The sequence below is a fragment of the Phalacrocorax aristotelis genome, chromosome 8 (genome assembly GCF_949628215.1).
Source record: "Phalacrocorax aristotelis chromosome 8, bGulAri2.1, whole genome shotgun sequence".
In the NCBI taxonomy this organism is placed as follows: Eukaryota; Metazoa; Chordata; class Aves; order Suliformes; family Phalacrocoracidae; genus Phalacrocorax; species Phalacrocorax aristotelis.
The window spans coordinates 44,791,397-44,813,171 of NC_134283.1; the positions used below are offsets into that span (position 1 = coordinate 44,791,397).

Genomic DNA, 21,775 nt, shown 5'->3' on the forward strand with positions numbered 1-21,775 from the left:
TTAATAACCTAAATGCTTGTGCACGTGTATTTGCAACCACCTACAAGTGTAGGTATGCCAGAATCTTCGCTCAAATATAACTGCAGTTTGTAACCCTTCAGCAAATGATTCCAAGCACTGAGAAACCTGAAGTCCAGTAAAAAGTCACAGCCTGGATGATAAACTGGCTTTGGCAGTGAGCGTGGCTTACAGGGCTCTCTCCTTCCTCTTTCATTCCCTCCCCCAGCTCCTGACTCCCCTGCAAGGCGCTAGGCGTCAGTTCTGCACGCAGGGGTTGCTGTGACTGTGCTGGATCAGTAATCTGTTCGGGGGAACTGGATTTCAGAGGAAAAAATCAACAGCAACATAAACTCCAGTTTTCTCCCTCTTTTATTACAGGCTGCTGCAGAGCAAAGGGAGCCCAGTTTGTTAGAAGCCGCTCAAGAACTGCCTGAAGTTATAAACACCTTCATGGGAAGGCTCTAATGCTTCAGTACTGTTAAGAAGCCCTGCATTCCTACAGCCACTCTCAGAGCATTTCAGCTCCTGTTTATGCACTGAAAATGATCACGTTTTGTATAGGGTCTAGTAGTCAAATGCCATAGTCAAATCAACTGACCTATTAAACATTTCCACAGGTCTAGACCAACCAGTTCCTAAAAATGTGAAAACATAGTCCCAACATCCTTTGAAAGCCTCCACAGCACCCAGAATCATAGAATCATAGCGTCATTTAGGTTGGAAAAGACCTTTAAGATTATCGAGTCCAACCATAAACCTAACACTGCCAAGTCCCCCCAGTCAGACATCAGGATGAAGGAAAATGAACAAGATCTAACCTTCTTCTACCCCGAGCACCACTGGATGCTTGTCGGCATTGTGTTGCGCCGATGGCCCTCCAGCCATCCCTACAGCAGCTCCCAGCCTTGGCCAACCGAGCACGAGGCATTAGGTTTCTCCCTGTCATTACAGTCAGTGACGGTGCCTCATATATCGGTTCAAGTTGGATATATTTGGACTTTGACTTCTCGGCTTAGATTTCCAACAAGACAGCTAATAAATGTGGACAAGTTTTATGATCGGGCCACTAGACTATGCAAAAGAGCGGAATATATCTGGTCAGGGCTGGGGTTATATCTACAGTTAAAAATCTCCACATCCTTTCCCCTGTTTCATGAACTTTTCAGTCTACTTAAGGAAAATTTTCAAAAGCTACATGTTTAAGAAAACCCTCTTCAATGCAGTGTATATATGAAAATATGTAAGATTATTTTGGCACTCACCATACAGAATAATAGTTAAGGATTTGCTCTGCCTTTAGCATCCAGAAGTACCACTCATGTCCTGTTGAGCCCTGAATTATTCAAGATAGGCTTAATTGTTCTCGGCTTGTCCGGCGGCTTCAGTAAGGTAAAGCAAATATTCACTTTTGGTTGGATTATTTTCCTACCATTTCAGCTCCCTGACCAGACCCACCACAAGACCTGATAACATCAGAAATCAGCACAAAGGAGAGAGCAGGAATCCACACTTTGTTTGTGGAAGAGGGTAGGGTTAAAGGGCAGCTTAAATTGTCATGGAACAGTAGAAACTGTAGTTATATTTGTTTGAAACTAATGTAACGTGGGAATAACTCAAACCCGGGAGGGCGGGAGCAGAGGAGCTTGTTTGGTGCAAGTGTGCCTGACTGCAGGATATATTTTTAAAATGAATCCAAGTACAGATCACCTTATTCAAAACAGTTTAAACATAGTGGACCTTACAAGTAACAGTATCCTTCCCTGTCTTATCATAATCAAATCAGCTTTAAGAAATCTAGCAGGAAAGGTTATATTTTTTCTCATTATAGATTGTTATCTGAATTAACCTTCCACTCCAAATCAATGAACGCCAGACTGATATTTCTGTAAGTTAATTAAATACTCTCTGAACAAGTGATCCTTTTTCTGGAGCCTTAAGATGTGAAAGTTAGATTATGGGTGACATTTCACTAGATTATTGATAACATCGCTCTAATTAAAAACAACTGTCATGAAAACAGATTTTCTTCCCCTGTATTTTCCTAATTAAATAAAACAAAAGCCCACCCCTTTAGTTATGTTCAGCTACAAGAGTTCCTGAATATTTCTGATGCAATCAGTTGGAGTCTTTCGGAGCACGCTCCGCTGACACTGACTGGAAAAGCACGATGCTCTTTGGATGCCTTACCTCAAGCTGGAGGTCAATACGTGCTGTGTGCTGGAACGAACACAAAACTGATGGTACTATAATCACAGTCACCTCGCTCTCAGGTGGGTGTTACTGTCTATAGAGAAGTGAAATGTGAGAAACAGGTGAACAGAAAATGAAAAACAGCTTCTTTCTTGTTAGCTTATTATTGCTAAGAGCAATAATATTCAGCTTTATACACACTTCTGCAAATAAAAATGGATTTAGACTAATCAATACTAACTTGTCTCCCCAGCTCCCTCTGGAGGCTGGCACTCACTCTTGTTTTGTAATTCACCATGTGAAAAAGGTTAACTCTCAGAATAAGGATTTTGTTTATAATATGCTTCCATTGGCGAAGGCTGTAGCCTAAATGCAAACAAGCATGTGGTTTCAGCAGCCAGCTGCAGATCTTTCTCCTCGCTTTCTAATCAGAAAGAAACCTCCCTCCCATTCCACAGCTGCAACATATATAAGGGATCGAGCTCCAGGACTCTTTTTTTTTTCCTGCTTGAGTATTTTAGGGGAGGTGTTTTTTTGGCTGCAACCCTAAAGACTATGGAGAGTACTTGGAGAATTTGTGTGTGTTTCTATTGCTGTCTTCATTGGCTTTCATCTAGTATCCAGTGTTCCCCCCACTCCAGGGGTCGCATAGTCTCTGACAAGACCTCTGGGTTATTGGTAGCTCCTGAGGACAACACTGGTGAGCTAAATCCACTGTTATGGCTGCCAAAGGGTATGAGACGTGGATATGCCCTCTTGCCACCCCTTCTCAAGGTGCTGTCTGACAGGGGACCTCAGAGCTGGGAAAGTGAGGCCCCCAGGCTACAACCAGACTCCAGAGCCCTTCGGTACATGAAAAGGCTCTATAAGATGTCTGCTACCAAGGAGGGAATCCCAAAGGCTACCAAGAGCCACCTCTATAACACTGTGCGACTATTCACTCCGTGTTCCGAATGCAAGCACCGCCACAGGGACCTAATGAAAGGTAGGTGTGTGGTGACCTGAGTTGCAAAGCGTCCATGTGTTCTGTGCTTGCAGCGTAATATAAAAATACTTAATTTCTTTAGAATTTCTTTAGAATGTTGCTATTCTAATCCTGATGGCTCTTCTCTTGAAGTGTAGGAGTTTTTCATAACCTACTTCTCCTTGAATGGCATTAGGCAGATTTCCCCCCAGTTTGGGAACTGCCACACAAATAGTGCTGTGTTCAAGATGATACTGATGCTTCAGGCTGACTCATTATGAGTCAGAGAAAACTCTATTATAGGTTCTAAGTAAAGTAAGAAAAGTGGAAAAAGTGGTTAGGTGTAATGGGCAAGACGTTTCTTTCTACTGCCCATCTTGGTTCTGCTTTTTTTTTCAAGGCCCCAAAAACACAGTGCTGTAACGAGACCTGTAACAAATGCCCAGAATCCCATGGCAAGGTGACTTTTCTCCTTATCTTCCACATTTGCTACAACCCAAATATGTGAATGTCCTGAAGGGAAGAGTAAAACTACTTGTAAATCAGGCTCAGGACTGAAGCACAAGGATGGCTGGGCACTTGTAACTTACCATGCTTTCACGGTTTTCTTGAATGTGGTCTGCTCGCAGCAAGAGCAGCTAGAAATCCTTGCCTTTAGTTCTACTTACGTGGCTGCTGACAAGCCACCGGAGCTCTCCTGACTTGGATCTTTTCACTTAGAAAGAGAGATACCCTTAAACGCAAACATTGCACTTGTGCACAATAACAGCACTTTGAGGCTCAGTTAAGAATTATTCACTGTGGAAAAACCAAATTTTAAAAAAGTTTATGAATAAAATTTCCTGGCATAGTATAATCTACCAGCTCGGAAATATACTCACAATTAGGGGTTAATCTCATGATTATATATATATTAAATATAGTAATAATTAAAGTAGCAGCCTGAATCTGAACCAACTTCCTACAATTATTGAGGCTATTCAAATTCATGATTGTAGAAAAATTCATTAATACAGGAAATAAAAGTTTATCACGGTCTACAGAGCCCTCATCTGATTTCTGATTATATGGCCTATGTAAGCTTAAAGGGATCACTTACTGCATTTGTATGGTCAAAAATGAACAATTGCTAATTTACAGAAAAAATTCAGTGGCGAGTAGTAAAAACCCCAATATATTAAACATATGCTTTGATGACATCTGGAAAACAGGCCAGGAAATGGGTTCGCCAATCTCAAAATAAGATGGAAATTGGAGCAAATTCAAAGAATGCCAGAAGCATTCTTAACATCGGGGAAAAGGTAAGAGTAGCGTATCTTACCATAGGGGTGAACGAGACAGAGAGGTGTGTTCAGAATAACTTGGAAGCCCTGGTTCTTCTGCCTAAAAGAAAAGCAAAGAGACACTCATGAAAGAGTGATAATTTTCTTTAAGTAGTGCTAATAAATAAATTTCTGTCTTGCTGTTGCTCAGACTCGCTGGCAGCTGCTGGTCAAGAGACTTAAATAGGAGAAAATATGTGAGTGTTAACTAGTGTTAATGCTAAAAAGCTCTGAAAGCATTCACTTTAAAACTTTAGCTATTTCATTTCATGGCTTGGGTAATCTGCAGTGTGTAGTTCCTGTTTCAACACTGAAGAAAACTGCTAACTTCCTCCTGTACTGGGTTTTTAATTAAATGAATCCTAATACCTCTTAAAATTGTGGGTTTTCTTAGGTTTTTTGTCATATCTTAACTTTTAAATCCTATGCCCCTGACCAGAGCAGAAATTCCGTGTAACAGAAGTAAGGCAGGGCATCTCAACTGGTTTCTTCTGCCACTGAATTATTTCTGCTCATCTGCTATGTGACAGTATTTATGTCGGGGCGGGGGGGGACCGAGATGCACTAACTCTAGAAGATTTTGTTTCCCTTCTCAGACATTCACTCGGTGGATTTACTCTTCAACCTGGATCGTGTCACTGCTCTAGAGCACTTACTCAAGTCGGTCTTGCTCTATTCCTTTGACACATCGGTTCCCATTTCTTCCTCCATTAAATGCACGTGCCATTTATCTATCAAGGAGCATGATTTTTCTGGCCAAGTGTGTCCCAGCATTTCACACTCTATAGCTTTTAGCCTGCACTTCGAAGTTAGAAAACGCAAGTGGGTTGAGATTGATGTGACTTCTTTTCTCCAGCCTCTAATTGCTACTAAGAGGAGGAACATTCATATGGCTGTGAACTTCACTTGTCTGATGGGTGATCCACAACAGAACACTAAACTGGAAAATCCTGTTAACGTGGCACTGGTTCCCCCTTCTCTTCTTCTTTACCTGAATGATACCAGTGAGCAAGCTTATCACAGGTGGAACTCGCTTAGATACAGAAGGAAAAACCCAGTGCGGCCCAGGCGAAGGAACAGCCTGCATGTTGATCCTGCAGGTGACAAAGAAAAGGATTCACAGGGTAAAAGGGCCTCTCGACAGCGAAGAGAGGAGAATCTGAAAGAAGTGCCAGTGGCTCCACCCTATAATTTGAGTGAATATTTCAAACAATTTCTGTTCCCTCAAAACGAGTGTGAGCTTCACAACTTCCGCCTAAGTTTTAGCCAACTAAAATGGGACAAATGGATAATCGCACCACACCGGTACAGCCCGCAGTATTGCAAAGGCGAGTGCCCAAGGGTGGTCGGGCACCGTTACGGCTCTCCCGTACACACCATGGTACAGAACATAATATACGAGAAGCTGGACTCAACCGTCCCAAGGCCCTCCTGTGTTCCTGCCGAATACAGCCCACTGAGCGTCCTGACCATAGAGCCCGATGGCTCCATCGTCTACAAGGAGTACGAAGACATGATAGCTACCAGGTGCACTTGTCGATAGTGGGTGAACCCTGATCGGTTTTACTCCGGGTTTGGGTATTTTTGTGTTCTCAAAGTCCCTGGAGCTTTAATCAACTGAACAGCATTTGTGTAACTCTGATAGCTCTAAAGAACTGGTTAGGGTTTAGCATGCAGTTAGTAGAAGGTGTTTACATCATAGCACTTATTTTTGTAACCACTCAGCCTTTCTAGAATGTGAAATGAAATGTAAATAGTATCTTTTTATTGGAATAATGTTGCATTTAAAAATGTGGAAAAGGTTTCAACTACAGATGTCTATTTTAAGCTGTTTTGTTATACATTTAAAAAAAAAGAAATAAATGCCCATCACGCATACCACTTGCATTCGGTGCCTGCTAGTTTTCCTCTAGATAAAGAAATCTTTTGTGTGACATCTCCAGCCTCTAAAGAGGGGAAAGAGATTACTGCCTCAGCTTTTCATTCTTTTTCCCTACCACATTTCCAGTTCCCCCAGGCAAGACGACAACTCCTCCTCACCGTAGGAAAGTTACATGTAACTTCCTCATGTAAGAAGTTATACTGTTGTTTCTTGCTTTTCTTCTCTCATGCTCTTTGGGCTTTCTTGGCCATGGGTGGTAAGGATTTCAGGACAGCTGTGGGGTAATGTGCAAATGTAAGTCACTGAACTATTTGTGTAAGATGCAGCACCAGCTTATTGCCGAGCTGGTGAAAACGGACACGCTTGATCCAGTTCAAGAACGAATCACACACTGCTCATGGGGTGAGGGCTCTGGATTCTACCTGTGGAACTACGCTGCCACTTGCATCTGAAGGATGGAGACATGCTCAATGCTGTCAGCTTTTAAAAAAAAAAAAGGGGGGGGGGGGCTTTGAGAAGCCTATTAACTGAATTTAAATGCTGTTAAATTGCTTTAGTAGTCTGAAAAGGTGGAGCTACAGCCTTGGTTACTCTCACAATGAAATTGTAGGTAACAGCGCCTTATTTCTATATGCTTTCAGACCAATATTTTACTATAATTGATATATTTTCTCCTAGACTAGTTTTAAGAATTTTGTCAAAAAATGCTGGTTTCAGGCTGGGGACCTAAGCTAGAGGGCTTTAGATGGGGCTCACACACACACGTGCAAAAAGCCCCAGCTTTGGTAGGGATTTCTTTTTTTAATTAAAATTTTAAAGGATGTAGAGCACCAGGGTCTTTAAATCTCATTACAAATAGTGTTTAAATGCTGACTTGCTAATGCACTGATACATAAATACCTCAACTTTCTACAAGAAGCCACCTAAGCAAACCTTAACCTTAGATCCTGACCTGTGCAATTCCACAGGGCTTGGCCTGGGGCTCTGAGTGCAGCCTGGCAGGGAAAGGACTGTCAAAATGAAATCCCCAACCAAAGACTGGAACCATTGAACTAAAAATTGCACTCATTTTGGCTCTAACTGAAGGTATGTTTGAAATAAATACCAAAAGCTCAAGGCAAGTATCTTGATGTTGAGCAATATGCTCCCAGCCTGTGATCACCACTACATCTGATTGGTTTAATTCCAATTACCTAATGCTGTGTCACTCCCGCCAATCCCTTCCAAACAGTGGGAATACAGCTTCAGCGAGCTGCCAAGGAGGAAAATAAATTATTAATTAGTTACTTAATTTCTGGCACAAATAGAAAGGCTTTATTAAGATCTAGTGCTTAAGTCAAGCTGAAGAAACTGCAGTTTTGGGTCAGCTACAAGCAGCTTCAGAAACGTGTAACCTCAGTAAAGGATTAAAAGTTTAAAGATCACATTCTCCAGGGTGGATTTATGTCGCTACATCTTCTTCAGCCCGCAGCGATACTTACGCTGATAATAATTCTAATACTCAAGCCTGCTTGCTGTAGCGGTAGGAAACCATCACGGCCACAGAAAGGCGGCCGTTTCTCTGAGGATAAGCTCGTCTTTGGTATTAACGAAAGGATTTTTTAAGAGCGCACCCCATCCTAAACGAGCATGTAGTGCCTCGTCTTTGAAACGCTCCCACTCAGGGGGAGTTTCACCGGGATTAAATTATTGCAATTGTGGTGTGTAAACTGTGGTTTTATAGTGAGCGGGGACAAACGGCGGCGGCGGGGGGAAGGAGCGCTCTGAGGGAACGTCCGCCGTCCGCCCCGGAAGCGGAAGCGGCAGCTGAGATGCCGCTTCCGCTTCCGGGGCGTACGGCGGCTGCAGCCCTGGTGGGGAAGGTGACCGGTGGCCGCCATGGGCGTTCAATTCGGTAACCTGGCCCGGGTCCGCCATGTCATCACCTACAGCCTTTCGCCCTTCGAGCAGCGCGCCTTCCCCAACGTCGTCTCGCAGGGGCTGCCCAACGTCTGGCGGCGCTTCAGTTCCCAGGTCTTCAAGGTGGCGCCCCGTGAGTACGGCGGGAATTACCTCAGGGGCGGCCTGAGGGAGCGAGTTCCCTCGTTCCCCCTCAGAACCGTCGTTCTGGGGATGTGGGAGGCCGGGGCGGGCGCCTGTGTCACGGTGGCTTTGTGTAACGCTGTCTCTTGTCAAAGAAACCCGGTGGTGGAAGCCACCCTGCGCTGTCCTTATTTCAGCGCGACTTGTGAGTGTCCCCTTTCCTTTGCAGCCTTTGTGGTAGCCTATCTCGTTTACTCCTGGGGAATGCAAGAGTTTGAGCGACTGAAGAGGAAGAACCCCGCCGACTATGAGAACGACCAGTAATCGAGTTAACGAGGAGATTGTTACCTGACTGCACTATCGACTTTGTCTCGCTATGTTCACATGACTAGAAGCGTATTAAAAGGGAGATAAGGTCTGTCTAATAAACTTTAACTTTGCCCCATGACTTTGTGTGGAATCTGTGTCTTGAGATGTTTAAGGCGAGTAGCATCGAATGTCTGTCTTGTTCGCTCTGTTCAGGGTGATAATCAGGCTAAAGGTCTGTATGCTCAGGAGTTTTTATGTTAGAGCATTTCCAGCTTTTTCTGACTCCTGTTTCTTTGACACCTTTCTTGCTATAACCAGTACAGCCTGCAGCTGGAGGTGATGCAAAATAACAGCTCTTTGCTCCCTTCACCTCTCCATCACTGGCCACTTCTTTTTCCTTTAGCCTTGATATCTGTGAAAAACAAACAGGCTGCCTGATTTGGTATTGACCAAAACTGCATGAGCTGGCTGGTGGCTGGGACTGGACGTGGACCCTGACCCCCTGTGCAGAGGCTCTCCCTCCACGAGGAGCCCTGGCAGAAGGCAAGGGGTGATGGGCATGAGCTGCACTTGGAGAGGTTTTGCCTCGATGTAAAAAAGGCAGTTTTTGCTGTAAGAACATGCGCCTGGGGAGGGGGGAGCCCCCATCGCCGCAGGTTTTCAAGGTGTGACTAGGCAGGGTGCCGGATCATCTCTGGGCTCCCTTCCCATAAAGGGCTGGACCAGACAATCTTTTGAGGTCCCTTCCAACTTGGGCTGTTCTGTGATCCTGTGATTCTAATTACCTAGTTATATCAACTACTGTTAATTGGACAATTAACTGCAATTCTGGTATCTATCTGATCAGTGTTAACAGGCTGGATTAGAAGCTGCTTCCTGGAAACTACCAGGAGAAACAAGACTGTTCAATACCTGAAGATGATTTAAAAACAAATGCTGGTAGTAAAATTACTGAAGTATGTGAGAAGGAAATTCACCCTGAGGCTTTGAGCATATAGACAAGCTTCACTGTTTGAAGTCTGGAACACCCAGCTGGTTCTTTTATACCTTTTTTTTCCCCTTTCAGTCTTCAGCTGTCTCGAGCTCACGCCCCGCACAAAGCAACACGGGTGTCTTCCCTGTAGTGCCATTCCTGGTGCGGGTACTGAGTTTGTCTTACCCACAGGGTGGGAGGGATGATCCCGTTTTAGGGTCTTGCTGTGCTCAGGGCTGGGCTCTGGAAGACAAAGGCGCTTGGTCTCTCACTCAATTTTTATAGCTGAATGTTTTATTCTTCTGGGGTTCTTCACATATGTTTAAAAAGCACATGAGCCTCAGCTCAGTCTCGGGGCTGTTCCTGCTGCTCTTGTGTTTACTCCAAATACAGTCTGAGGTTGGCATAAACTGCTGCTTTGCTCCGCTCTAGTGAGACCCCCCTGCAGCACTGCAGCCAGCTCTGGGCCCTCAGCACAAGGATGTGGAACTCCTGGAGCGGGGCCAGAGGAGGCCACAGAAATGCTCCGAGGGCTGGAGCCCCTCTGCTGCGAGGCCGGGCTGGGAGAGCTGGGGTTGTTCAGCCTGGAGAAGAGCAGGCTGCGGGGAGACCTTATTGTGGCCCTTCAGTGCTTAAAGGGGGGCTGTAGGAAGGATGGGGGTGACCTCTTTAACAAGGCCTGTTGTGACAGGACAAGGGGTGATGGTTTTAAACTAAAGGAGGGGAGATTTAGACTGCATATGAGGAAGAAATTTTTTACAATAAGGGTGGTGAAACCCTGGCCCAGGTTGCCCAGAGAGGTGGTCGATGCCCCATCCCTGGAAACGTCCCAGGTCAGGCTGGACGGGGCTCTGAGTGACCTGGTCTGGTTGGAGATGTCCCTGCTCCCTGCAGGGGGGTTGGACTGGGTGGCCTCTAAAGGTCCCTTCCAACCTGAACCATTCTATGACTCTCTGATAAAGAGGAGTAATACAAGTCAAGTCACCCAGTAGCGCAGGTTGTGCCAGAAGTACTCTGTGCTTAAATTTAACCTGCGTTTCAGTTCATTGGCATTTTCTAGGCAGCTTAAGCAAGCAGAGAGCTGGTCAAGATGTCCAGAGGCAGGCTTTATTCCAAAGTTGTACTTGTATTCTGCTAATTTAGCAGAACTAAGGAGATGAATTAAGAAATTAATATTAAGCCTCCAAAAGCACCCACGGCAGCTGAGGGGTAGCCTAAATGATAGCGTGTGTGAAATTCTGTGTCGGTAGCTTCAGTAAATCCCTACTTTTCAATACGTTTTGCCTCAGCAGCTCTGCTGAAGGTGAGCAGCTCACCTCGGTCCCTCTCGGGAGGTCTCTGCCCCTGTTCGCAGACGGCTGAACTGTGCCCAACCAGCTGCGAGGCGACTGTAAACAGCGCGGCACCTTCACCTCGCCAGCGAGGGCTCGGGCAGTGGCTCGGCCCTGCTGCAGTGTCAGCAGCCAGGGCAGCGCCTGCTCCTTGCCCTCTGCTCCACCGGCGGCCGAGGCCCGGTGCCCCTGCGCTCGCCAGGGGTGCCCGCGGGGCCCAGCCTGCTGGGCAGGGAGCCGGATGCGGAGCCCGTCACGCATGGGGACGGCTCCTGTGGGACGCGTGGCATGCGGCAGTCCGGCCGGTGGGGATTTCCACATCTAAAAAGGGCATTAGACAGTTTCTCAGTCACCCGATTCATTTCTCACCCCCTTTGCTACACGTTAGACGTAGCAACGTTTAACGGCTATTTTTTTTCCTGTTATGAGCCCATCTTTGCTGTGGCGGTGTACTGGTGCACTGGACTCACATACACAGAAACAATTGGTTTGTTTTTTTTTCTTTTCCCCAGTTTGTTGCACAGAATAAATGGGTTGCTGCCTGAAAGAGATATGCTGATGCCGTTAATAACCCAGGAGGACACACAACAATTCTGACACATCGTCACAAAGTACTAGTCTTACCTAGCCAAAACAGCTGAGAAGCAACTTACAGAGGGCACTGCTGTCAGAGTTGCGAGAGCTCTTACTGCCAATCCTGTGCTCCACGGGTAAAGTCAAGACTACTGCTGCTGCCTCTTGCTCTCCTTTCTCTGTTCTATGCTAGTGCCTAGTGGAAACAGCAGAAATTAGAACTCAGATGCATGTAAAGAAAGGACTTAGTGGGAAAAACCATTGAGAATTTACAGCCAAATATAAAAGAAAGTCCTAAATTCAGCTGTTCAATGTGCCGTGATTTACTGTCCCGTTGCCTTCCCTTTGTAAGACCCAGGAAGGTGAAATCATGAAGGGTTTCGATCCCTCCTCCCAGGGGAGCAAGACAAAAAGGGCAGAGGAAAGAGTGTAAGAACCACCCTAGGGGAGGAACTCATTTTCTAATAGTGGTTGCAGACAATATGCTGGGAAGGGGTTTTATTTAATCCCAGTGAAGTGCGGGCTAAGGGTAATCACGTGCAGGCAGGAACCTGACAACATGGCATTATCTTAATCTAAGTAACTTGCCTTCCACGCTGGTACTTACGCCTCCGAATTAAGCAATCACAGAAAGCGGTACCCTGTTATGTCTGGATTTGTACTGACAATTTAGCTAAAACACGGTTCACTTTTATACGGTATCTTCCTATTTGAAGTAACACAAACCACAGCGTGCTCCATAACCGACACCTGCTTGGCACGAATCAGTTGGTATTCTCTTCATGTTACTCTGCAATCTCAAAAATCTCCTGCCTGTGACAGACACGGCGTACGCGGGACAGATGTGGGAGCCAGATGCACGGGCCCTCCCAGATGAGGAGGAGGGGGAGCGCGTACCAGCAAGGCCCATTTACAGCCTGGTAATCTTAGGCATACGCTCCTCCCGTTTGTCCCGGTGCCGGTAAGCTCAGAGGACTGTAGAGGAGAGAAGGATTAGGTAGCTCTTCTTAAACATTCTGTTCTCTAGGCTGTTGTAATCTTATTTCACAATGTTAAAAATGAGGACCACTCTCAATGGCCGCCTGCCCATCCACACCACTGGGAGCTGCCGGCACCGCTCAGAAGGCGAGTTACGCTGCAAGGTTCAGAGCCAGGCTGTAGCAGAGACGGCTCACCTACAGAAACCATAGTCCTGCCGCACGGAGCAACTCGGCTCCAGAAAACCCTTGCAGCAATCTCTTCTACTTTTGGGATTAGCTGTCATGGGGTTGTCGCCTTTAAATACACGTCAGGATCCTCGGAAGAAGAGGTCTGTTATTTGTTGTGCGTAACATACTTTTTACATTCCAAAACCCATCCAAAAAGTGTTACATTTGCTTCTTGAGTAGCCTGTGCCTGGGAAGGAAGGCTAAGTAACTTATGATTCTTTCACTTACCAAGAATGAGAAGCAGAATCAAAAGCACGACTCTGCTCCAAATAAGCTTGATAAGATAATACTTACCCCCAGCTGGCAAACTCAGAGCTGCACACACTGTGGTTGTCACAGAAGCTAAATAAGGTTATGGCTTTTGATCTTTACCATAATACTTTGGGCCAACCACCCGTTTGCTTGCAAATGCACCATGGGGTAACATGTTAGGTAGGTTTTAAAAAAAGGGAACAGTTGGCACAACTGGGAAGCTGACCAGACAAAGTACAAGTGGAAGGAGAGTAAATCATTAGCCAGACAGACAGGCCTTGAACCAGATCGCTTCAGCAGATGCTAACTTAGTAATTCCCTCTCGCTCCGAAATGAACTTTGTTCCCGTAATGACTGACAGCTGATGCAACGATAAGAGAATGAAGTCTATAAAAATCTAGCCGAAGCCTGGGAAGTTCTACCTGGGGCTCTTCCTCCCTCCTCCCCCCACAGCTGGTCCTGCGGTCGAAGTGACAGCTCAGCCTGTGAAGATGCACTGTTGGAAGGTGATGGTGGTCCTTTTGCTCTGCTCACTGCTGCTCAGCCAGGTAAAGAGAGAGAATTATTTCAAGTGCTAATTCAAACGGCCAGGTAGTTAATAAAAACTGTTAGGATTTGCATGAAGAATAACTGGCACGAGCTGGAGGTGACAGCAGAACGCTCTCAGAGGATTCAGTATCATAGAAAGTAGAGTAGCTGCCTAGTGAATACTGGGTTACCCTGAGACATAACTTCACAAGTAATTCTGCCTTCCCTCCCAAGAAGATTAAAGAATATAGTTAATTTTTATACTTCTTCCTTATCTGGGGTTAGGATATGAGCAGCTATACTTTGACAGAGCCTGCTATGATCTGAAAATGGGAAAGGTTTCACGTTCCTCACTTAGGACTGTTGACCTCAGCATCAGAGGGACCAAGCGCCTTCAGTTGCTGCCGGCTCCTGACAGTCGCACGACGACTCTGTTTCAGACACACGGCGCTTCCTTGCCCCTCCGACAGCCTTGGCTAACGAGGCAGAGGCGGATGACACCCTTCTGGAGAGGAGTCTCGCTGAGACCCATCGGAGCCTCGTGCAGGGATAACAGCGAATGCATCACAATGCTCTGCAGGTAACTAACCCGCACCCACGTTCAGGCTCGGCGACACTTAATGTTATATTTTGTAGAGGAAGTTCTCACTTATTCTCACCCAAATGAGGTATGGAGTTAATTCTGTGCATAAAGATACCTGGAGTGGGGATGGGGCAATGGATTTAGATCCCTTTTGTAAGCAGTGCAAACAGAGCAGAGTCCAAGTGCCCTTGATTACAAGCCTTAGTCTTTTTGTTGCAACCCCAAATAACCTGTCTTTTCAAAAAGAACATGGCATTCTAGGCAGCTTTTAGGTAATCACTTCGACACCTTAAAATTAACCCTTCTTAAAGCCAATACTGTTCACTTTAAAGCAAGTATTAATTAAAAGCAGTATCTTAACCTAAATTAATCACTTTAAGGTGATTACTCAAGCTCGTAGTTTAAAAGACAACTAAAACAACAAAAGCCATTTAGTTCTCGTGGGCCCTAGACAGGAACAAATTGTCCAACGGCATATAGTTAAATTGATTAGTTAAAATGACTACTAAAATTAGTTAAAATTAGTGACCGAGAGCTGATTTTGGGCGGCACGTACCGTACACGTAGCAGACAGCAGAGACAGGGTAGAATAGATCTGTTTTCTGCTGTACATAAATGTAACAGGATGGGTAGTCGGGCTGCTATTTTGCATGCATTTGAAATGCATCACGTGGCTCTACTGATTAACACGGGTGATCTGTAACAGCAGCTCCAGCAGGACACAGGAAGGGGTTTCTATTGTGTGTAACCCCTACACCGCGGCCCGAGCGTATAGCCCTGGGTAACACGCGTTTCGGAGTTGCTGTGCAAAGCAAAGACCCTAAAATGAATCAGGACGAAGTGAATAGAGTTAAAGAGGTGAATGGGATGCGCACGGCTACCTGAGCTGCTGTGACAGCTGGGCGAGAGCAGCGCTGCTGAGATCTAGCGGAGGACGTACGCCGAGCCCTGCGCAGCTGGCGGTCCGAGCCGGCAGCGCCTGACGATGGTTTGTTTTCCAGGAAGAACCGCTGTTTCCTTAGAACAGCCTTGGAGTGACCTGTCACGATGAAGAACACCCATCACTGTTACTGCCAGCAACGCTCCGCTCTACTTGTGAAATATTTATTGACCGTTCAAGAGCGAGGACAGTGAACTGAGCAATACGTATGTTTAACATTTCTGTTGTATGAACTGATCAAAGGACTTCCAAGAGCTTGAGAGCATCTCCTAACCACGGCTGTACCTCTGCACCACGCGCTTCAGGACGACTCTGGCCATGCTCAATAAAAGGACTCTGCATCTCATGTTCGGTTTGGGTTTTTGTAACTTTTTTTTTTTTTTTTAAGGTGTGAATTAAAAATTTATATCCAGCAAACCACCTTGGTTCTCCTTGTATCCGGTGAGCAAAGTGTACGGTGAGCGCGCTTCAGGCGTTTCAAGCAGGGGTGCTTATTTCAAACTGGACTTTAGACATTTATCCTTCAACCTGGCAAGTGCACAAAGTAGAGCATGCTTCCACCTCGCTTCAGTCTCAACAGCTGAACTCTTATCAGCACTTCAGATAAAGGCCTGTTAGAAAGAGGGAGCAAACAAACTGATAATACTGATAGCATTTTCCATATCCTAAATATATCCAGTGATAACTGGAAGGAAAAGTATTTACTTTTAATCACTTTTAATCACTATTTACTTTTAATCACTTCTTAAATGAATGTCCTAGACTGACTTTTGCCACTGAAGTATCTACTGTTATTAAAATAAACTCATCAAAATCCTGTTTTGACCAGATACGCGTTAACTCGGAGGGCTGAGAGAAACAAAGCCACGCTGGAGCGGAAAAGCATCAGCACGCCTAGGACACGAATACTGAATGCTCCTTTCCTTTTGTTAGACACAGAGCGCTCGGATCAAAAAAAAAAAAGAAAACTCTGCTTAAAAATGCATTCCCGGGGGGAGAAAGCCCACGCAACAGATACAGGCACAGGGTTTTTGAAGTTTAATACAGAAAATCTATTTGATATTTATTAAACTTAGTTTCTCCAGTTACAGTTTTGCATTGTACAAAGCATTTTAATGACACAGTAGTTAAAAAGATCTTTACAAATTGAAATGTGATACCCTTTTCTCCAAATATTTTAATTGCCATAAATTTGTTTAAAAATACACATTAAACGCATGTTTCAGACACTAAACTTTCTATAATCTCAATACCACAAAATACATAGAATATACTATACAGATGTGGAAAAAATCTAGTTAGTATATAATACTTTGCTCACCATTAACAGCTTTATTACGTGAAATGCACATACTGACTTAGAAATCCTAATTTTGAGCCCCAAAGTACCCTTTGAAATTTCAAATGTATTGCAACAAATAAAAATCACAGTTTGTTTCTTTTTTTTTGTTGGTTCCCCCCCCCCCCCCCCCGGTTTTGGTTGAAGACAGATGCCTAAATATTTCCATAGAAACAAGAATGTAACACATGGACTTGTCATGTACAAAGCATAAAACAGAGACATCCCGGTAGTTACTAACAGTACCTTTCCGTGTGACTAATAAGGGCTTCATTTATAAGTGACAGGTTAAAAGTTACCTTCCCCCACCCACAAGCCCCCCTCCCCCAAAGAAAAACCCTTCTTCACCAAATAATAATTTCAAATAAGATAAAGGATTTTTAATAAATATATAAGCATTTTATCCTCCATATACAAAATTTCTTAAAACAATTTAAAAGGGGGACCAGATACAAATGTCAGGAACTGTGCTTGCAAAAGTCATGCCTGGTCCTTAGAGTTGAGTTTTCAGGTGTGTAATGCCAATGCAGCCAAAATCGAATGCTGCAGAAGTACTGTGCACCCAACGACACCAACCGGGTAGGGTTGCATATAAAAACCGAAGACAGGGAACGCTGCGCTCCAATTTGCCCGCACCAGCTCCGTTAGCAGGCGCGGAGGGTTACCACAGGAACGGATACGCGTCCGTTCCGTTTCCAGATGGAATGAGAACGGGTGGAGCGTTTACACAAAGACAGCCTACATCAACCCCACGCCATACCACAGCCTGTCAGACAGCTCCGGCTAGCGTGTGCGGGTGAAACTCGGCTGAGAGCCGGCAGAGCGCCCACGCTGCCCAAGGCCCGACCCAGCACAGACCGGAGCTGCTGCTCTGCCGGGCTCACGCCGAGAGCGGAGCTTAGCGACCGTCCAGCCGCCCCTTCCCTCCCTGCCTCCCCCCCGCCCCAGCGCTGCTGTTTCCAAATGGCATCACGGCAGCAGAGACCGATTCCTCGAGAAGTCATGGAGCTGGACGCGCATCACGATTCCCTGATTGTTCGAGTTCACCTAACCTTCCTACTTAAGAAATCTGTCTCCTGGATTGGGTCTGGATTTGTCTGAGTTGGCTAGCAAAAGCTTTGGCTACTCTTTAGACTTGAAGACGTCTAGCATTAACTTCGTCGCTTGGAAACACAGGGTTTTCCGTAACACTGATTCATCAGATGGAGTAATTTAAACCCTGACCAAAGTATTTGTCAGAAATCTAAGAATTTGGAAGTTGTTTTACTCCCCAATGGGTAATTCAAACTTGACTTGCTCAGGCCCTTTTGTATCTGCCTTAATAGAAACACTGCAGTGACAGCAAATATCTGTTAGGTAAATGAAATATTAAATACAGCACAGGTAGTCTCTCTTTCCAGTAGTTTGCCATTTTGGCAAACCACATAATTATCTGCCTACGGCTTTATTTTACTTGCCCCAGGCAAGCGCTACATTATTTCCATAAAAGTACTGACTCTCTGTATGTTGGGGCCATTCATAAATACATTTCAGGGCATTTATTTTTTTTTTTTTTGTTATCACAGCAATCAAGCCTCAGCAATCTAAAGGAATATACATTGCACTCCTGTATAATATGCAAGATTTATCACCACTAAGATGGTGATTCAGCACTCAATAAATAATATATCAATATAGTCAGTTGCACCATAATCTAAAAACAAGTATAACATATACTTTGGACAGACTGAGTTCATATATATATACATATATATTAAAAGACACATACAATACAAATTGCATACTGCCATCAAAAGCCAAGAAGAGCCGTCCATACGCTCTGCTTTATGGCTAATAGTTTCAAATCAAAATAAAAAGTCTCGGGCTGTTTTACTCTGGTGTCCTGAAGATTTGCTTATAATTATAAATGGTTGCACCTTATCACCTAGGAACCTGCACGTTTGACAGCAAATTCAAATAGCATTGACAGCTGAGCAAGCCTAGTCTGATTAAGCCATTTTTTTTTAAGATTCACCAACTGGGACCGCGTTCAGTGAGGGAATTAAAATTACGGCGCTGATATGTGTTTAATATACGACCGTCCAGGGAATCATTTAGGAAGCCAGGAGTTCGGGATTCCCTCGCTGTGAGTCACTAGCGCGACCTGCATCGGTAGGGAGGCGGCACGCGTTCCCACTGCTGTTGCGTGGAGGTACGAAAGGACGGGACTAGGCCGATCGGCCGCACTTTGACGGAGGGGTGGAAGCCTATCGCGAACTCGCGTTCCTTTAGCTATGGAATCTGACAAAGTGCGTAAGTTTTCTCTCGGAAACAACGGTAAGTCCCAAATTAAGATATGCTTTTTGGACTTGCGAAGTTAAAATTTATGTGTTTGAAATAGCCACAGATGCGTAAGGCATTTCTTTTCAATTAAGACCGCTGCATATCTCCCGTACAGACAGAAGACCTGGGACAGCACTCTAGAGGATATTTTACTACTCTTTAGGTGGGACACTTTCAACCAGCTCAGGTCCACATTTTGACACGATGTAAAAAGTCTTCTGGTCACCTGAAGACGATTTTTTAGGATCCACTGATCTAGGGATAAGCGATACATTTTTAAGAGACCAATTTAGCGAGACACCAAAAGGTATTTGTGGGACTCTAGTTAAGGAAAAAAAATTCCCAGAGATGAGACCATTCCTGCTAGCAGTAATGGTAACTGTGCACAAAGGAGCAAGCCAAAAAACAGCCATGCTGGCTAGTGCAGCACTACACAAAAAATAACCTACGAATGCAACTTCTACGAAGGTTTTTCTTTTTTTTTGATATAGCGTCAAAAGTGTGCTAGGCACTTTAGAGTATTAAAGGAAAAATAGTTGACAGTGTCCCATTAACCAAGATGCGGAGTTTGAGGGTACAGAGTTCTGTCTCGAACAGCAAACACTAACAGAAACGTGACCTCGCACAGTGATTCAATAAAAAGGGTGCTCCGACAGACCTGAAGAGTAAATTCAGCTATCATGGAAAAAGTCACAGGTCTGTTAACCATGTATCAATTCGTACGTAGCAAAGCTTTTCTGGAAGTACAAAACACGCTGGAACGCAAAGGAAGCTCTACGAATATGCAGCTACCTTTTAGTAGGTTACTAATTTGCAAAACTTCTAAACTCTTAAAGCCCATAGGACATACTGCAGTACTAAGTAGCGTAGAATTCTATTCCTTCCCTTGAGGTTGCCGTGATTTTGGCACTTAACTACACCTACACAAAAAATTTAGTGCAATCATTTTCCTGAACATGCACGTTCATATCTGGTACAGAATAAAGGGTTAAATGGGAGAGAAAACAAAGCAGCATTCCACAATCTCACTCCAAAGGATCCAGAGTTTGACTCTTCAAAAAGGAGACCACCGCAATGAGAAGTCAGTTTGTGTGACAGACGCTAGTACTTTTAAAAAGGAAATGGAATTTTACCAAAGTACTGCAGAAGACCACTGCATACAGTATTCCTGGTCCTGCTGTAAAACATCTTGTAAACAGTTCATAAAATCTTCATCTAAAAGTAAGGCATAAGGCACACCAGACATGTTAGGGGCACTAAGCAATACTGAAAGCAGTAGCATTTTAATCCTTTTACTCAGACAAGCACCTTACGTGGAAAGGTACTTTGGTTTACACTTTTTGAGAGCAGTCAATTGCGACTCCACGAACCATTTCTCTTGCACTGAGTCGCTCCCTTGCAAGCGAATATTATGCTCCATCAAACATTAACGGGACCTTCATTAGCACGGGGTAAATACAAGTTTTAAATCCATTCTGCATCAAAACAGTCAGATAATTTCCCTGGAATAGCAGGTGTGCTCCCACCCCACGATGGCTGTTGCACTGTCATCCTGTAGTGTCCATTACCTATCAGACCCTAAAAGGAAAAAAATGGACCTCGATTTCTACTTAAGATTCCTCAGTCAATGGAAAAGATGCAAATGACAGTTCTGGTAGAAATTTAGCTATTGTTGGGGTTTTTTTAACCACAAAGTTCACTGATTTTGTAAGTGTCAAAAAAATGACAAGCAAGGAAAGACAATGTATTTTAAACGAAGAGATACAAAAAAAAAAAAAGCACAAGATTGTCCATTTCAGAAACTTCTCCTGTATGCGTCGCACCTGTCACATTGAAGTTCATTCCTACACCATTACTTCGATATTACACGTTAAATGCAAATTACTGTAATGTTTTGTGATTGTTATAGTGTTAATCGATGTTTTGAAACTGCCTTGAAAACAATCCAAGTCAGATCCAGCTAAATACTTTTCCATATAAATTTCTTTATAATTCATTTAAATGAAGTATCTTAATACGTAGAAGAATATCTGGAACTTTTCTATTTAGTACAAATTCTGCAATAATAAATCTGTAGTTGTCATTTATTAGTTGACTCATAGGCATTAGGCATGAAGAGTATGGTGTCCCTATGCGTTAGAACCTATCAACCCTAGTTCCTTTTACAGGCTCTACCACCACAAGACATTACAGAGTAACAAAGCTCACAAAGTACTTAAATAAAGTGACTATGTTTAATTCCTGCTAAGTACTCAAAAGGGTAAATTTAGGGAAGAAATAACTAAAAACGGCCCCAAACCGGGCTTTTCAAAATTAAAATTAAAAAAATTAAAATAAATAGGATTTTAACTGACTATTTATGTATTATGACTGGAATTCCAATGATCCATCCATGATAGATCAGCAAAACTACACCTTTATATGTAGCAAATTTTAAAATATTTAAATAACTTAAAACGGGAACTCTGAAGAAGTCCGTTAACCAGATCATTTGGGATTAAAACACAAAACACAAATGAGGATGGGAGAGATGTGAAAGCATTCCTTGCTCTTAGTGTCAACTAAGCAATGTGTTATGGCAGTCTTCCTTATTGACATGACACAGTGTTGTGGAGATAGATCAGAGGCAGCGAGAAAAATGTGTTCCATTTTCCATTCCTTCAGTTCAAAATATCACTTGGCATCCAGGCGCAACCAATGCAATCCCTGCCGGGTGTAACGCACTAGGTCTGTCATGATGCTCGAATTAAAAATCAGAGGGCCCATAACTTTATCCAGTTCAGCAAAGAACTCTAAAACAACAGAAACACAAGTTAAACTATGAACGTCTCTTCATATCGGAAATATTACACCAAACTCCTCATCTTTTCAGCATGAATCTTTTAGATTAAGATAGAGAGAAGAAGAGAAAGACGGCTGAATGATGGAAGAATAAAAATAAAGGAGAAAGGTCGTTTCTAAGCCATTTCTTTACTCTCTTGCAGAAGACTGGTTGATAAGAATAATCAGAGGATGGTTAAACTATTGTAAAACGCCC

General features: G+C 44.0%; 3 protein-coding genes and 1 long non-coding RNA gene across 11 annotated transcripts in view; 2 read left to right on the forward strand and 2 right to left on the reverse strand.

Annotated features, from left to right (window-relative positions):
• Positions 1 to 2,218: 2,218 nt before the first annotated feature.
• On the forward strand, positions 2,219 to 6,354 carry GDF9 (growth differentiation factor 9). Of its 2 annotated transcripts, XM_075102982.1 has the most exons (3): positions 2,219 to 2,270; positions 2,965 to 3,175; positions 5,073 to 6,354. In XM_075102982.1, exons 2-3 carry the CDS (start codon positions 3,043 to 3,045, stop codon positions 6,017 to 6,019), a joined length of 1,080 nt encoding a protein of 359 aa, XP_074959083.1. In that variant the 5' UTR covers positions 2,219 to 2,270; positions 2,965 to 3,042; the 3' UTR covers positions 6,020 to 6,354. The 2 variants fall into 2 exon arrangements, with proteins under 2 accessions (XP_074959083.1, XP_074959082.1); XM_075102981.1 differs by having other exon boundaries at positions 2,267 to 3,175.
• Positions 6,355 to 8,162: 1,808 nt separating this feature from the next.
• On the forward strand, positions 8,163 to 8,828 carry UQCRQ (ubiquinol-cytochrome c reductase complex III subunit VII). Its single transcript, XM_075102990.1, has 2 exons — positions 8,163 to 8,390; positions 8,610 to 8,828. The coding sequence occupies exons 1-2, from the start codon at positions 8,237 to 8,239 to the stop codon at positions 8,702 to 8,704; spliced, it is 249 nt and encodes an 82-aa protein (XP_074959091.1). The 5' UTR covers positions 8,163 to 8,236; the 3' UTR covers positions 8,705 to 8,828.
• Positions 8,829 to 10,748: 1,920 nt separating this feature from the next.
• LOC142061636 (uncharacterized) lies at positions 10,749 to 15,176 on the reverse strand. Of its 2 annotated transcripts, none has more exons than XR_012662178.1 (3): positions 15,019 to 15,176; positions 11,647 to 11,762; positions 10,749 to 11,314 (listed from the first exon to the last, which is right to left on the reverse strand). It is a non-coding gene; the product is annotated as an uncharacterized LOC142061636 (long non-coding RNA). The 2 variants fall into 2 exon arrangements; XR_012662177.1 differs by having other exon boundaries at positions 10,751 to 11,314; positions 11,618 to 11,762.
• A 45-nt stretch (positions 15,177 to 15,221) lies between these two features.
• AFF4 (ALF transcription elongation factor 4) overlaps positions 15,222 to 21,775 on the reverse strand; it is a 54,280-nt gene continuing 47,726 nt past the window's right edge. For 5 of the 6 annotated variants that reach the window (XM_075102984.1, XM_075102986.1, XM_075102985.1 and 2 more), the window contains one exon: positions 20,462 to 21,530. In XM_075102984.1, coding sequence (XP_074959085.1) covers positions 21,412 to 21,530 — 119 coding nt within the window. In that variant the 3' untranslated portion in view covers positions 20,462 to 21,411. Of the gene's footprint in view, positions 15,689 to 20,461; positions 21,531 to 21,775 lie in introns of those variants that run through there. The other variant, XM_075102989.1, reaches the window with a different exon arrangement.

Bases quoted from the DNA above. Each gene is read 5' to 3' on its own strand.
- UQCRQ (XM_075102990.1), top strand. From the start codon at position 8,237: ATGGGCGTTCAATTCGGTAACCTGGCCCGGGTCCGCCATGTCATCACC. The intron at 8,391-8,609 runs GTGAGTACGGCG...TTTCCTTTGCAG, and splicing joins GGTCTTCAAGGTGGCGCCCC to CCTTTGTGGTAGCCTATCTC.
- GDF9 (XM_075102981.1), top strand. From the start codon at position 2,746: ATGGAGAGTACTTGGAGAATTTGTGTGTGTTTCTATTGCTGTCTTCAT. The intron at 3,176-5,072 runs GTAGGTGTGTGG...TTCCCTTCTCAG, and splicing joins CCACAGGGACCTAATGAAAG to ACATTCACTCGGTGGATTTA.